Here is a 15,300-nt window from a genome sequence, read left to right as displayed (position 1 = left end):
AATCTCAAATAATTCTGTGATATGCCTCGTTTCCGTTCGAGCAACCGGGGCATAACAGCTCCCGCTGATGGAGTGGGCTGAGTAGACGGCCGATGGCTATATGATACGAGAATGATGTCTTGGCCTCATGACCAGCTTATGTTGTCTACTGTATGAGTGCCATTGTAGCATTTTTGGCCTATGTGCATGAGCGTGGAGTCTTTGAACCTGATGCGAACTCAAACATGCTTTTGTAAACCTTATGTGAACATTGAACTTGATGTAAACTCAAACATGCTTTCAAAAGACTTATTATGTGACTATCGGCGTGTTCGCTGATTGGTTTCTGGGCTGACTGATGCTGATTTATTGTAAGAGAAAAACATTGTTGGCTAGTTGAATAAGCCTGACTGAAACCAACAAGCGAACAGGGTGTAGGTTTGTAATTAGGTATGGCTTGCATCATATCCCCTATATATATATATATATATATATATATATATATATATATATATATATATATATATAATCCAAAAAACAAACTGGTTCGAAGGAGTAGTTGATTGTGATCCTTATGCGTTGTGTGTGTACGCACATCCAAAGGACTACCCAGACATGAAAAACAATACTGTATAAGATTTAATCGGAAAAAAAAACTTATGCAGTTCCTCACAAGAATGTATCAAAACACGGAATGCTTATGTGCACAACAAATTGCACAGGGCAGAACCCACCAGGATTGTGTTTATTACAAATATAACAAACAGATCTTGCCACCCCGTGTTCCCGAGGAAGGATCATGCGACTTTCCTATCAGGCAATGACGAACCTAACATCAGATAGACAATGCGGGGCTGCTACCACCACTATAATAGAGTTTCTGAGTAGCAGCCGATGATCACAACGCGTACCCGCCCCGAGTATATCCGTACAACAGTATGAACTCGTCAACAGATTCTCAGGCTCTAGCCATTCCTTAGCTCGGAGAGGAAGCTTTGTGCCAAGGAGAAGCAGGACTCCCTCTGTTTTTTGTACTCACCGTACCGTAGGAAGAAGTATCCAAGATAGTCAAAGTCAATTGGGGATACCTTTGCCTGCATTCAAGTGCTAATCATTAAGTTTTGCCATTCACAGTATCTTTTACATGGAACCTAGGTGATCCCAAAAAAAAAAAAAAATCATGTGTGCAGAATCAATAACTTTGCTCACCTGAATAAGGGCCCATAATGCCCAGTAAATGTGCGATGCTAGTCTGAAAGTGTTTGTTTCCACATAAAGCACTTCCATATCTTGTGCCTGCGCCTTTCAGTTGCCAAAGAAAACAGAGAATTATGAATTACATCAGAACAGAAAATTCCAAATGTTCTGCCGTCGGTAAAGAAAAAAATGAGAACTCCTGTATGTCTTTCAGCCTTCTATGAATGCCAAACATCTGAGATATCCCAGTAGCTAATACAAACAAATGCTAACCAGGTTCAGCTTAAGAACACTCTAAATATCAAACACATGTAGCACATATGGAGGCATTACTAACTTCAAAAAAACAAGCAAAGACGGAACTACTCATAGCGTCAAATATATGTTACAAGAGAAGGTACTAGCAGAAAGCTTCATTTACTCTAGAAAGAACTCGAATTCCAAAAATAGATTTCAATTGGTTTTGTTTCACATACCTCACTAGGTCTATCAGGGCGTAGATAATTCCTGAAGAAGTGATACTGGGCATCTTTATCTGGGTACCTAAAAACACAATCAAATGTAACTGCTGACTAAGAACATGACAACAATATATTGCTTTGGAGTATTTCATTGACATGGAGATAACTTACAAATTATAGTCACAATCAAATCCTGCATACTCATTGAAATGATTTGCAATGTCATAACCACGGTAGCTGTATGACCCATACTCAAAATCAATAAAATATAGCTTCCCTGACAGAGGAAACAACAGGCACACCGCCACTATGGTTAGTTTTGCAAATGAGTAATAATAAAAAGGGGGGAAACTGATACAAAGGAAAATATTTTACCTTCCAAATCATTGAGCATCAGATTTCCTGAAAGCAAGTCATTGTGTGCATAAACCACAGGCGCATTCAGAATGTCCAAGAGATCCTAAAAGGTGCACGGACATTGATGAAGAAATATGAAGTACAGATAGTAGGAATTGGCAGGAGTAACTGCTATCTTCGGTTTTAGTTCCCTAGTATGGGCCTAAACCCATCACCACCACAACCAGCATTTTGCTTCGTAACTATGCTACATGGCCCACTATACCAGGGAAGGATCAACTACTATTTGTGCCCAAGGAAAAAATAGGAAAATATCACTCTAAGAAGGGCAAAATGGACCCGAAATATCAGAAGGTACATTGTCAACTTCAAGGTACCTTAAGTTCTTGAACTTCGTCTTGTATTTCTCTAAATGAAATATTTTCATATGTCTTCTGCTGCTCGTTATCCTCAAACTTCAATGCTGCAGCTGCAAGGTGCATTTGATAGCACACAAAAATATTATTTATGTTACTAACTTGTGCCAAGAAAGGTGTCATGTTTGAGATGCCATTGACATAAAAGCAACAGTCTCAAACGGGCAGCATAAGTCACCTACCTTTCTTCAAAAACTTGAATATATCATTCCACAATTGCGGTTTTTTAGACCCTGGCATGTCTACTTGATGGAATTTGCGTAGCTCCTTGGCAATTTCAGCTGCTATTTTAGGATCTCTCATGTCTAGAAAACAAAATAATGAGGATCAGTAGATTTGTTTACAGAAGCATTTCATAAAACCTCCAAACATCCAAGGCTTCAAATTGACATACCAAATCGTGGATAATGCTGACTACAGGGAAAGGAAAAAACACAATTCCTTTGAACTTGCATTTGAAATTGCAACTAAAACTACAAAGGAGAATAGAGAAACTATTGCACTAAGTTGATTAGGACCCCACACCCATACGTTATTCAGACGGGAAGTATGCCTACCTGCAGGTGACAGTGTTCGAGCATAGATGAATGACTGAACTACTCCATTCTCAAATATTCCAAGTAGCCGAGCCCCGAACCCTGCAGCTGAGAGATACGGTATCGCCTAACCATGACGGTAATAGATGTATGCATTAGGAAATATTTTAGAACCGAAATGAGATTTAATTTTGTGGGTACATTACACTATGTGTACAGTCTAGGGACCCTTAAAAATTATCATTCTATGTTAGCATTTTTCAGAAAATGAAATGAAATCCATTCGTCAGGGAAAAAGGTACAGATATTAAACAAAAGGTAATGCACTTGGTAGGACAGATGCTACTACAAAACCATGACTATTCTGTGTCTAGAAGAATTGAGAATGTGCCACTATAAAAATATGGCACCAACACAAGGGGTAATGCTAGAAGCCTAGAATCATTGTGGAATACTATAGGTAACACACAATCTTGTACCACTCAGATTCTTTTTTAGACCAAAAGCAAAAGCCCTGCTTCTATTGAAAGCATATAATACCACTCAGATTCTCACCTGCAATTCCCTTTTCCGATCAATCACCAAGTCCGTATTTGGTCCATACAACCGGACAGTAACAGAAGACTCATCGCCGTTGTCTTCTTTGACAGAAACCTTGAGCACTGTAGGTAATAACGAATAAACATCATGGACTACAGATTGAAAGAAATTATTGCTGCGCGCATGAATCAGTGAATAATTGTTCATGCGAATCATCACTATGGTTGAATTAGGTGCAGATACAGAGACAGCAGGCTCTTATTATTTTGTAATGCTGCAAGCATGATGGGGCAGATGTGACAATGACAGCAGAAATGATACAGGCCAGAGGTGGGGGAGTATCTAATCGCATAAAGTTTGCAAAAAGCATTAGGTTCTGCTGCTTCATCAGCAAATGGGAAGAATGAGTAGCAGGAAGCGGACAAGCAGACTTTACAGCGAGAAAAAGAAAAAGGTCATGTCCTCATGTCAAAGCAACATTTCAAGCAACAACTAACTACGAATTACTGTATCCATTTATTTACTACAATCACCATGCTGCTCAGGCGAAAAGGTGAGGAATCTGGACGGCGCTACAAGCCATGCCATGCCACTGTCAGGGCAGGGGAACAGGAACTCACATAGATTGGTGATGCCTCCAGACACGGTCTCGATGGAGAAGCGCGAGCTGTCAAACTTACACCACCCAATGACCAATTCCTTGCAGAGAAATCTGAAAAGGCACCAGCGATCCCCAAATCAGAGAGACTTTCCGTGCATCAGCACACTCCTGTCTGTCTCCCGCACACACGCGGAGGCATTTCCTCGAACACTACCGGCTCGATCGTTCGCGGGCACGGGTACCTACACCGCCCCGCGCGCTCGCGACTACTCGAACACGACACGAGCCGACAGACGCAGCTGAGCAGTGGAGCTTGAGACCAGCCCGGGCGGAAGCAAGACGATCGAAGAGAGATTGGGGGGGTGGGGCGGTCCGGCGGTGTTGTACTTACATGATGTCAGGCGACATCTCCGGGAGCGGCAGCGAGATGTCGACGGAGACCGCCAACCTGGGAACCTCCGCGGCCGACACAGCCGCGGTGATCGCTTTCGCCTCTACGCCGCCGCTGCCGGCGGCCACGCCCGCTCCGTTCCAGGCCCGTCCCTCCGATCCCATTTCCCCTAGCGGCCACGCCCTGTCGCGCGCGAGAGGGATCTCGCTGCGCTATTCTATTCCTGGCTGGGAGCCAAAGACAAGATCGGGACCGACGAGCCCACACGACCCGGTCCGACTCGATTCGATCGGAGGCGAGGGGAGCGTGAGCCGTGACCGTGAGAGCAGGCAAGACAGGGAGCGCGAGTGCGGACAGCGCGCGCTATATAGCGGGCCCGAACCACGTCGGTTTAGGGCGGTCGCGTGCTCGTGCGTGCCTAGACCCGACCTAACGCGTGGCGTGCGCGTCTGGCGCGGGCCTCTGACCCCGGAGGCCGGAGAGCGACGGGCCACGGGGCCCATGGACATGGACGGCGGAGATGGCCCCTGGGGATCTGGAGTGACTGCACTCCACGCCACAGCTGTTCAGACCACGACTGTTGCGATTGCGAGTCGGGGACAACGGATTCCATTTCGTCCGTGTCATCTACTTCTCTCTATCTATATATTCTATATCTATGTCTACACCTATATTATTTATCTATCTATCTATCTATTGCATATATATTATATATCTAAAAATACTCTAAAGCCATCGTCAACCCGGCGATACCAAATCTTGATCCATACTCACGCGTCCGCGTCCGCGTCCGCGTTCGACATGAATCGTACTTCACTAAAAGCTCACACGTCCATGTCCCTACCCAGTTTCGATACGAAGATTGGATCTACATGTCAGTGTCCGATATGAAGTTCTCAGAACTAACCCGTCCGCATTCGATTAGCTTCATCAATTAAAAAAAAATTATGACCCATATGCAATGCACAGACATATATCTAGTGTCCCAAAAATAATACAGCAACCAAGTTTCTAACAAATTGTATTAACATTTACTGCTCCAAAATCAATTTATGTTCAAAATATTATCTATTTGATATCATAAATATTAATATTTTTCTATAGCCGGTCAAACTAAAGATATTAAAATATAACACTGTATGAGAATTGTTTTCTTTATACTTTTTTGGTGCGAGTGAGTGTGTGATCAAGCACGACATCTCCTCTTTTTTTACTAGTGCGGGCAATCAACTTGAGATGTGATTATTATACTCGTGAAAACATATAGACGAACAAATATGAAACACGGTTACGCTCCTTATAGCGCAACAGTTCTGTCACAGTATTTTGAGAGGCAAACTACCCGAGGCTGTGTTTAGTTCCTAAAAAATTTCTCAAAAAGTGTTACAGTAGTCATCACATCGAATTTTACGATACATGTATGGAGCACTAAATGTAGACGAAAAAAAAACTAATTACACAGTTTGGTTGGAAATCGCGAGACGAACGTTTTGAACCTAATTAGTCTATGATTGAATACTAATTGTCAAATAAAAATGAAAGTGCTACAGTAGCCAAATTCCCAAATTTCACGAACTAAACTAAACACAGCCTGATTCTCAAGACCACAAGTACGTAACATTTTCAGGACCATCCAATCAAGAGTAAGAGCAATAAGCCAATACTACTACGTAACATTTTCAGGACCATCGAGCAGCAAGACGTCTGTAACGATTTTATGAATCTCAAGATTTATTGGTTTATTTTTAGTTTTTAGAGTAGTTTACGCAGGTTCATAGAGATAAATACACGATAATATGATTTTGGAAAGAAAAAAAAAGGTGACCAGTGTCATATATTTGGGCTCGGCTAAGGAAGTATCTTTTCCCGTTGCGTGGTCTCAACGCGCAAAGTAATCAGGACAACTGGAACAACGGAAATAATCGAGGTCCAGTGTTTCACGCCAGACAAAAAGATACCTTTTCGTGCATGGTCGTTGTTTGTGTTCTACTCGCCGAAGCAAATATTAGCATCATCTTTATGGAAGTTGATCGTGCTGCACACGCCTGCCACACGTAGTACACGTGATACTCGCTTAAGTACCTTTAAATAATGCACAGACTTTGCACGCATTAGGCGAGCCTGTACTTGCTACGTTAGAGCCTATCAAAAGTATCTAAAAAAAATAAAGTGCGGATATTTTTTGGTGTGATATTTAAGGTGCGTTTGGTTAGGCTTTTGGCTTTGGTTTTTAGTCTAAAAAGCCAAAAGCCCAACCAAAGGAGCTGCTTTTTCAGAAGCAGCTGTTTTTCCGTAGTACATTTTTAAAAGCTAGTTTGATTCTGCTTTTGGCTTTTGTCTTTTTGCTTTTCGAAATTAGTGGTATAAAAAGCTTTTTCATAGTTGTTTCAAGAGAGATAAAGATAGAAGGTATATTTTATACTTGTTTAACCAAACAGCTTTCAGCTTTTCTACAGCTCACAGCCCACAGCAGCTTTCCCACAGCTCACAGCCTACAGCAGCTTTTTTCACACAGCCACAGCTCAACCAAACACACCCTTATTTTGGTTCGTCCGTCTGTCCACGCCTGCGATTCCACGATATCTCCTTGATTGAATATTGTCTGTCATGTGATAGAGGAATTACGAAAAATAGAAAGTAGAAAATTATTGTGCTATCCATATACACATTGCATGTTTGCATGCACCAGCATACATGACAACGAGCAAAAGGAAAGAGAATTAACACAGAAGGAAAAGAGAACTAAGACAAAAGAAACATCTTTGTATTTCTGAGAATCTTGCCAAATCTGCCTACATTTAATTACTTCCCCTCTTTGCATTTGCAAAAGGGACAGTTTTTTCCTCATTTCATTTGGTTTCGCGCTCACATGTTCCATCACCCTCGCTTGCTGTTTCTTGTGTGAACCATAGTTGATGTCATATGTCTTTCATGGCTTAGCCTTCTAATTCCAAGAGAAGGTCCCTACCTTTCCATGACTGGAGATCCGGCTTGTCAGAGGATCTCCTCGAGTACATCGAGCAGCGTCTCGCGTCAGGCCACGATGCGACGTCCTTTCGATCCGCTTGCTCCCCATGGCGCACCGTCGTCCCGTTCACGACCTTCGGGCCGCTCCTGCTGCTCCCGTTCGACCCCGACTCGGACCGCGTCGGCTTCTACTGCGTCCCAGAGAAGAAGGTCTTGTCTAAGACACTGCCTGACGTGCGCGGCAAGGTGGCGTGTGGCTCCTCGTGTGGGTAGCTGGCGCTCATGGATGAGGTGGCGTCCGTGACGCTGCTGAATTCATTCGTCGGTACCCGTGCCCCCCGCGTTGAGCTCCCGCTAGCAGGCGAACACGTCGCAGCGGTGGCCTCATCGGAACGCGTGTCTAGGGTCCACGACCGATGGGTCCTCCATCCCACTAACGGCTACGGGGACACGGATGTCGCAAGCAGAGCCATCAAGCTAGAAGACATGAGGGACGTGTTCTTCCATGAGATCATGCTCTCGACGCCGCCTGACACCGCTGGCCTCGAGTGCGTGGCCATGGCCATGCTTGGGTGCTCCACTAAAAGATTCTAATATGACTAGAGGGGGTGAATAGCCTATTTAAAAATCTATAAATCAACTAGAGCAATTTGATTAGTATGACAAATAGCGAAATGCAAACTTGCTCTAGCTCTACAAGGGTTGCAAGCCACCTATCCAACAATTCTAGTTGCTATGATCACTAGGCACATAATTTACTATGTTACTACTCACTAAGAGCTCTCACACTTGATACACTAAAGAGCTCCAATAGATGAACTTAAAACAACAAAGCAAGCTCTCAATTCTAATTACACTAAAGAACTTGCCATAACTAGTTTGTAAGAATATAAATGAGTGAGTAGGGTGATTATACCGCCGTATAGAGGAGTGAACCAATCACAAGATGAATATTAAATTAATCACTGGGAGAATACCAAAGGGCAAGAGACGACCAATTTTCTCCCGAGGTTCACATGCTTGCCAACACGCTACGTCCCTATTGTGTCGACCAACACTTGGTGGTTTGGCGGCTAAGAGGTGTTGCACGAACCTCGTCCACACAATCAGACACCGCAAGAACCTATCCACAAGTGAGGTAACTCAATGACATGAGCAATCCACTAGAGTTACCTTTCAGCGCTCCACCGGGGAAGGCACAAGACCCTCGCAATCACCGGAGATGGCCACGAACAATCACCAACTCGTGCCAATCCTCCTTCGCTGCACCAAGCCGTCTATGTGGTGGCAACCACCAAGACCAATAAGCGAATCCCGCAGCGAAACACGAATACCAAGTACCTCTAGATGCAATCTGTCGGATACCGTGAGAAGGGGTACCCTAAGCAAGAACCAAAAAACAACTGCTTAGACTTCGTAAAAGTCAAAACCAGCTAAACACCGCTGGCCTCGGCCGATTCTCCGACTCGCCCGAGGCTCCCTCACCGCTGACCTCGAGCGATCCCCCACCAAAGGCCTCGGCCGACCCCCTCTTGTCGCAGGCCTCGGCCGGGCCGCCGACCCTCCGTCTCGCGCGAGGCGGGCTCGGCAGCACTCCGCTGCCTCTTCCTTCACCCGTCTCTCTGACAAAACGTCGTGTCACATTAACTCAGCCAACTGCTGCCCCTGCCATCGGCCGCATGCTCGGCACAGTACAGTGGAATGGCCGATGGGACAGGAGGCAGGACTGGGCAGGGGTTACCCACCACTGTGCTAACCACTATGCACATGGTTGACGCCCATGCCTCACTGTGCTGCCAACTCCTGCTCCGAGAACAACGCAGCGTGGGGAGCCACGTCTGGGATACTGTGGCCTCAGAATCAGTACCTAGGACCAATAATTCCCTCTAAGGCCTCGGCAGTTTACTTCAGGGGCTCGGCAGCCTGAGGATCCATGTCCACCGAGCCCCCCACGATGGCTCGGCCTCGGCATCTGCAGAGCCATAGCTCCCTACGACGTCATCGCACGATGACCAGCACGTCGCCCGCCATGTCCTGCATCAAGCTGTACTGGAGCCCCACGACGCACAAGATCAAGTATGACCGGCGCGTCACTTCTGCACGACAAGGACGGGGCCACTCCATCGACCATACCACAACAGTGGCCGACTACAGGGCTCGGACACGCCACCCCCATTTATAGAGCGCTATGTATGGACATCCCTGGTTCTCCCTTAGAGTATAAAAGGGAGGGACCGGGGCCATTTCTAGAGAGAGGAGAGAAAAAAACGAACACACCGATAGAACTACACACTTCTACGCTGCTTGAGAACAACGCCTCAAGCAACCCGCACCACCCTCGCCGAGACCTGGGGCTAGCTCCCTCTCTCACCTAGCTTGTAACCCCCTACTACGAGCACTCCGGTGCAAGGAACAGAAGATCGATCTCTCAGACTGGACGTAGGGCCTCGATTGCCTGAACCAGTATAAACCTTGTGTCTCTTTGCATCACCATCCGAGATTAGGGGCACGCAGCACAAATTCACTTGTTGGTTGAGGGACCCCCGGTTCCAAAACACCGATAGTTGGCGCGCCGGGTAGGGGACGCTGCGTGTTAGCTTCATCGTCCCAGCAGGACCCAGATGGCAGACCCCATACGACCATTGCGTCTCGGCACCATAGTTTGGTTCGGGAGCCTAGAGTTCATGTCTCTAGGGCATGAGTACGACATGGTGCTCCTCACCCCTCGAGCCCCACCGTCCGACGATGAAGTCACACCCCGGCAGCCCAGGCGCAGGCGGCGCCCGGGCGGCCGCTCTCGCCGCGCTCGCCAGGCACGACGCGAGGAAGGCCACCCCGACGCTACACGAACCCGGGGCGGCACGCCACTCCCCGCTGATATCCTATGACCAGCTGTTGGTATGGGGTCCCTGGCTGGGGACCTATCTGGCCTGAGCATGGACAAAGGAAAATCGCCGGTGGCTCGCGGCGATGCCCAATCGTCTAGCTCCACTCCACCACTCCCTGAAGAGTCAACCCCGGTGGGGCAGAATATGGAGACGGCACCGTCCCCATACCCCTTTGGGTTGAGGAATGCCGCTGCCTCTTATGCCTACGCCTACACTGCCACTCACGAGCACCCCTCGGAACGCCGCCAGCGCTTCGCTCTTGACCTGAGCACCCACTTTGACTCCTCGGACGAGGACGAGGCATGGCCCGGGGTGGATTTCTCCGAACTCCACAACCCTGGGGCTTTACGCCAATTCTTGGCCGCAAGCGACTACTGCCCCGGTCCCCCCGAACGTCTTCGCCAGAGACCTCCACAAGCCATCTGTCGACTACGCCTCGGCAACGGAAGAGGGCATATCGGCCGAGCCCAACGCAGGGCCCGAGGCCCCCTCTGCCACCAAGACCCCGCCAGCCGAGCCCGAGGCCATGGCAATTGACGCAGAGCCTCCCAAGGCCGACCAAGGAACGGACTGGCGAGTCCCTTTCCTTGATCGCCTCGTTTGAGGAGAGCTTCCTGTGGACAGAACCGAGGCCCGGCGGCTTACGCGACGAGCCAAGACTTACGTCCTCTGCAATGGCGAGTTGTATAGGCGTAGCCCATCGGGTATTCTCCAACGATGCATCACCACCGAGGCTGGCCACTCCCTACTTTGGGACTTGCATGTGGGAGTCTGCGGGCACCACGTGGTGCCTCGGGCGCTCGTGGGTAACGCCTTCCGGCAAGGTTTCTATTGGCCAACGGCGGTGGCCGACGCCACGAAGCTAGTACGCTCCTACGAGGGATGCCAGTACTACGCTCGACAGATGCACCTCCCGGCCCAAGCCCTCCAAACCATCCCCATCACATGGCCATTCGCTGTGTGGGGGCTGGACATGGTTGGGCCTCTGCAGAAGGCACCCGGGGGCTATACCCATCTGCTGGTAGCCATCGACAAATTCTCCAAATGGATCGAGGCTCGTCCGATCACTCAGATCAAATCCGAGCAAGCGGTGCTGTTCTTTACGGACATCATCCACTGGTTTAGGGTTCCTAACACCATCATCACTGACAATGGGACACAATTCACCGGTCGCAAGTTCCTAACGTTCTGCGATGACCACCACATCCGGGTGGCCTGGTCGGCCGTAGGACACCCAAGGACAAATGGCCAAGTAGAGCGTGCCAACGGCATGATCCTACAAGGCCTTAAGCCAAGAATATTCAACCGGTTGAAGAAGTTTGGCAAGAAATGGCTTGACGAACTCCCGTCAGTCATCTGGAGCCTACGAAACACCCCGAGCCGAGCCACGGGATTCACACCGTTCTTCCTGGTCTATGGAGCCAAGGCCATCCTCCCCACTAACTTAGAATACGGTTCCCCGAGGCTATAGGCGTACAACGAGCAAAGCAACCACACCGCCCGCGAAGACGCCCTTGACCAACTGGAGGAAGCCCGAGACGTCGCGCTGCTACACTCAGCCAGGTACCAGCAAGCCCTACGACGCTACCAAGCCTGGCGCGTCCAAAGCCGAGACCTGAAGGTGGGCGACCTGGTGCTGAGACTGAGGCAGAGCAACAAGGGTCGCCACAAGCTGACCCCACCCTAGGAAGGGCCGTACATCGTCGCTCAAGTGCTGAAGCCCGGGACCTACAAGTTAGCCAACGAAAAGGGCAAAATCTTCACCAATGCTTGGAACATAGAACAGCTACATCATTTCTACCCTTAAATTTCCAAACGTCGTTTACATTGTTTCTCGAAATACAATAAAGAAGCGTTCTTAGTTGTTATAATCTTTCGAGGAACCCCCTTATAGACAAGTCGATTGTATAGAACCTAAGGACAGTATGATCGTCTCAAAGGCGAAAAGGCCGGCCGAGCCGTGAGAACGGCCTACGCCTCTGGGCTACGGCAGCTCCCTCACCACCTTTTCACCCAAAGGACAACGTAGGCTCCGAGGAAGTTCTGTACAGAGAGCTTGTCTATCAATAGGGGCTCGATGTCACAATAGCGCTATAAGGGAGACTCGGCTCTGCCTCTGCAAAGCCGAGCCTCCCTCGGGGGCTAAAAAGGGGGAACCCCCTAAGTCCCGAACACCGTTTGTTAATGGTCTTTCAAAAAAATTTCTACGCCAAACTCTCTCGCGCTCCGACAGGACCTTCACAAGAAACCCAAAGACTAAAAGCTTGTCTTGAGGCCAAAGGGCCGGTCGAGTCGTGAGAACGGTCTACGCCTCTGGGCTACGGCAGCTCCCTCACCACCCTTCGCCGAAGGACGGCTTAGGTTCTGAGGGATTTCTTTGCGGGTTCCCAAGATCGAGACAGAGGGCACAAGCTCGGAAGTAGAACAGAAAACGGTTAAAAGACCCACATACGCAAATACTTTAAAGGCCTCGACGGCCACAAAAATGTCACGATACGGCAACTAACTCAATCTGGTTACATGGCCCCTTTTGGCCTAGGTCAAAGCTCAAGGATCGGCGGCCGGCGCGGGAGGGACCACCTCTTCTTCAAATAGACCAGCCAGCGCTGTGCCAGGTGCCTCGGCCGCCTCCAACAGCTTCACGACCTCTGCATCAGCTTCCTCGTCATCTTCTGGCAACACGTAGCCGTCGCTGACAGCCTCGAGGTTGATAGCGTAGTGCGAGGAAACGACAGCCAGGGCGCGCTTGACGCCCATGTGCAACGCCCCCCGGAGCCTCTCGTGGACGCGGCCGCTCAACGCAATCAGGCGGCTCCCAAGGGAGCTGGCCGATTGGACTCCCTCGACGTCCAGGGCCTCATAGGCGGTACGGACTGCGCTGCGTAGCGCCTTGTGCTCCCGGACCTCAACATCCAGCGCCGCTTGCGCTACGATGGAGGCCTCAGCCGCCTGGGAGGCCTCTTTCTCTAGATCTACATCGCAACGAGGGGTCAGGAGTCAAACGCGAACCAGAACAAAAAGAACAAGGAGCACGGTTTGGCAGAACTTACCCTCGGCCTTACTCTTCCAGTCTAAGGCCTTGACCCGAGAGGCCTCGGCCGCCTTGGTAGCCTCGGCCAAGGCAACTTTTGTCAGCTGATGCTCGCTCTGCTCTGCACCCAGCTGCCCGGCTATGGCCTTGGCAGAGGCCGTCGCTTCTTGGGCCCGAGACCTGGAGGTGTCTCACTCCTCCTCTAGTTCCTTGATCTTCGCTACCAGAGGGGCAGACTGCTCTTTAGCCGTGGCCAACTCGGCCTGAATGTCAGCACAATGAAGGCGGAGGTCCTCCACTTCCGCACTCCACGCCGACAAAAGCCCCTGAGCATCGGCAAGCAGGCCCTTCTACCGCCGGAGCTGGTCCTAGATATCCCTCTCCCTTCGTAGGAATACCGATTTCCCAAGGGATCGGGTCTCGAGCTCCTAAAGAGGCAAAACAAAAAACGCACGTCAAACATTGCGAGGGGGCTCAGAGAGAAAACAACACGGCACGGGAGAGGAAAGTACTTACCTAGGTGACACCGAGCAAGTCCCCTCCCATAATAGTCATCGCTGTCTGTAGCGACCGCACTGCCAGTTGGCGGTACTGCTCGAGGGTATCCCACCGCCCCCCCTCTACGATATCTTCAAGGGCGAACATAGGCTCCCCCTTGGGATCAGCCCGGTTCCGCCAGAAAACACGCGGGAAGTTCCACCCACGAGGCTCGGGCCGTAGCCGGGCAAGGGCCGAACTCCCCTCGGTGGGATCTGGGACTGGCTGCTCCATGGTACTGGCCGCCTCGATGTCCGCCGCCTCCTTCCCTTGGGAGGAATCATCAGACGAGATTGTCTGAACCAGGGGCGGCGCCAAAACTTGCTCCGTCTCCACCTCCATCGCCTCGGCCTCGACGGATCCAGGGGCTCTGGCCTCCGCCATCTCTACCTTGGTGGCCCCGGCGTCCACCGCCCTGACTTCGAAGGTCTTGGGGGCTCCGGCCTCACCCTCAATGGCCTCGGCAATGGTGGACGCCCTAGCCTCCTTCACCCCAAGACTCACGACATCACGAGGCGTGGGCTCCTCCTCCTCCACTCGCTTCGCGGCCACCTCGGCACCCTTTTCCTGGGCAGCCGCCTCCTCCGAAATGGCCCCACCCGACGCCGCACCACGTTGCACGCCAGCCTGCGCCTCCGCTGCCTGATGGGCGGAGGAGCTAACGTTCACCTTGAGCGCCTTACGGGGCGCCAAGGCAGGATCTTCCACCAGATGCTTCTGGCTAGAAGCAAAGACACTCCCAAGGTCAGCATGCGACCAAGGGGCAAACAAGAAGTACTACGGACTCCACCAGAAAAGACGCTTACCACGAACGGGGATGCAGCCGCTTTGACACCGCCAGCCTCCTCTGCAACGGTGGCGGTGGTGGCAGCAGCGCGGCCTCGGTGTCCACCGGTGCCAACTAGCCTCCGCCGGACCCCAGCACCTCCTCGACCCTTCGCGGAGACAATGGGGTCGCCCCCACCGTCGCTCGCTCCACCTCCACCGTCGAACCCATCGGGCTGACGGCACGCTCCTCCGACACCCGCGCCTCGGGCGTGTCGGCCTCAGCCCCAGGACGGGCCACCACCGGCCCTAGGACACCTCCTCCTCCTAGGAGCGTCAGGCTCCTTGCCGGCGCCCCGGGCACCATCTCCCTAATGTCGGGGAGGTGTTCCAGGCAGGCCATCCCCACCTCGCGCCCGCCGCCGTCGCCCGAAGAATCCGACACCGATGATGAGGGAGACGGCTCCAACGGGAGACCGTCAAGCTTCTAACGCCGGCGATGGGCGTCCAGCTTTTCGCGCGTGAGGAGCTTCTTCATGCGCTTCGCCTCCTTGGCATCTTTCTTCTTCTCCTCCTTGGCGCGTGCCCTATTCATGGCTCGCCGCCGGGCATCCTCGGGAACGGGCGGTGGGGA

At 50.5% G+C, this 15,300-nt stretch overlaps 2 protein-coding genes across 3 annotated transcripts; both read right to left on the bottom strand.

Annotated features, from left to right (window-relative positions):
- Positions 1-595: 595 nt before the first annotated feature.
- Positions 596-4,825, bottom strand: LOC136546301 (probable ethanolamine kinase). 2 transcript variants are annotated; one of them, XM_066538277.1, is made up of 11 exons: positions 4,479-4,825; positions 4,107-4,198; positions 3,502-3,608; positions 2,968-3,073; positions 2,593-2,715; positions 2,372-2,463; positions 2,013-2,097; positions 1,809-1,914; positions 1,653-1,719; positions 1,189-1,281; positions 596-1,073 (listed from the first exon to the last, which is right to left on the bottom strand). In XM_066538277.1, exons 1-11 carry the CDS (start codon positions 4,640-4,642, stop codon positions 945-947), a joined length of 1,164 nt encoding a protein of 387 aa, XP_066394374.1. In that variant the 5' UTR covers positions 4,643-4,825; the 3' UTR covers positions 596-944. The 2 variants fall into 2 exon arrangements, with proteins under 2 accessions (XP_066394374.1, XP_066394375.1); XM_066538278.1 differs by having other exon boundaries at positions 1,189-1,275.
- A 3,060-nt stretch (positions 4,826-7,885) lies between these two features.
- Positions 7,886-15,033, bottom strand: LOC136544140 (uncharacterized). Its single transcript, XM_066536402.1, has 4 exons — positions 14,827-15,033; positions 14,351-14,543; positions 12,980-13,305; positions 7,886-8,035 (listed from the first exon to the last, which is right to left on the bottom strand). The coding sequence occupies exons 1-4, from the start codon at positions 15,031-15,033 to the stop codon at positions 7,886-7,888; spliced, it is 876 nt and encodes a 291-aa protein (XP_066392499.1).
- Positions 15,034-15,300: the final 267 nt, after the last annotated feature.

The sequence above is a fragment of the Miscanthus floridulus genome, chromosome 3 (assembly GCF_019320115.1).
Source record: "Miscanthus floridulus cultivar M001 chromosome 3, ASM1932011v1, whole genome shotgun sequence".
NCBI lineage: Eukaryota > Viridiplantae > Streptophyta > Magnoliopsida > Poales > Poaceae > Miscanthus > Miscanthus floridulus.
Note: the sequence above shows the minus strand (reverse complement) of the source record. Positions and strands in the feature narration are given on the sequence as shown.

Excerpts from the sequence above, each read along its gene's own strand:
- LOC136546301 (XM_066538277.1), bottom strand. The coding sequence starts at position 4,642 with ATGGGATCGGAGGGACGGGCCTGGAACGGAGCGGGCGTGGCCGCCGGC. Across the intron at positions 3,609-4,106 it reads TGGAGGCATCACCAATCTAT|TGCTCAAGGTTTCTGTCAAA; the intron begins GTGAGTTCCTGT and ends TATTACCTACAG. Across the intron at positions 1,282-1,652 it reads GCCCTGATAGACCTAGTGAG|GCGCAGGCACAAGATATGGA; the intron begins GTATGTGAAACA and ends GGCAACTGAAAG.
- LOC136544140 (XM_066536402.1), bottom strand. The coding sequence starts at position 15,033 with ATGGTGCCCGGGGCGCCGGCAAGGAGCCTGACGCTCCTAGGAGGAGGA. Across the intron at positions 13,306-14,350 it reads CATTGCCGAGGCCATTGAGG|ATCTAGAGAAAGAGGCCTCC; the intron begins GTGAGGCCGGAG and ends GTTGCGATGTAG. Across the intron at positions 8,036-12,979 it reads ACGAGGAAGCTGATGCAGAG|AATCTTTTAGTGGAGCACCC; the intron begins GTCGTGAAGCTG and ends TAGTCATATTAG.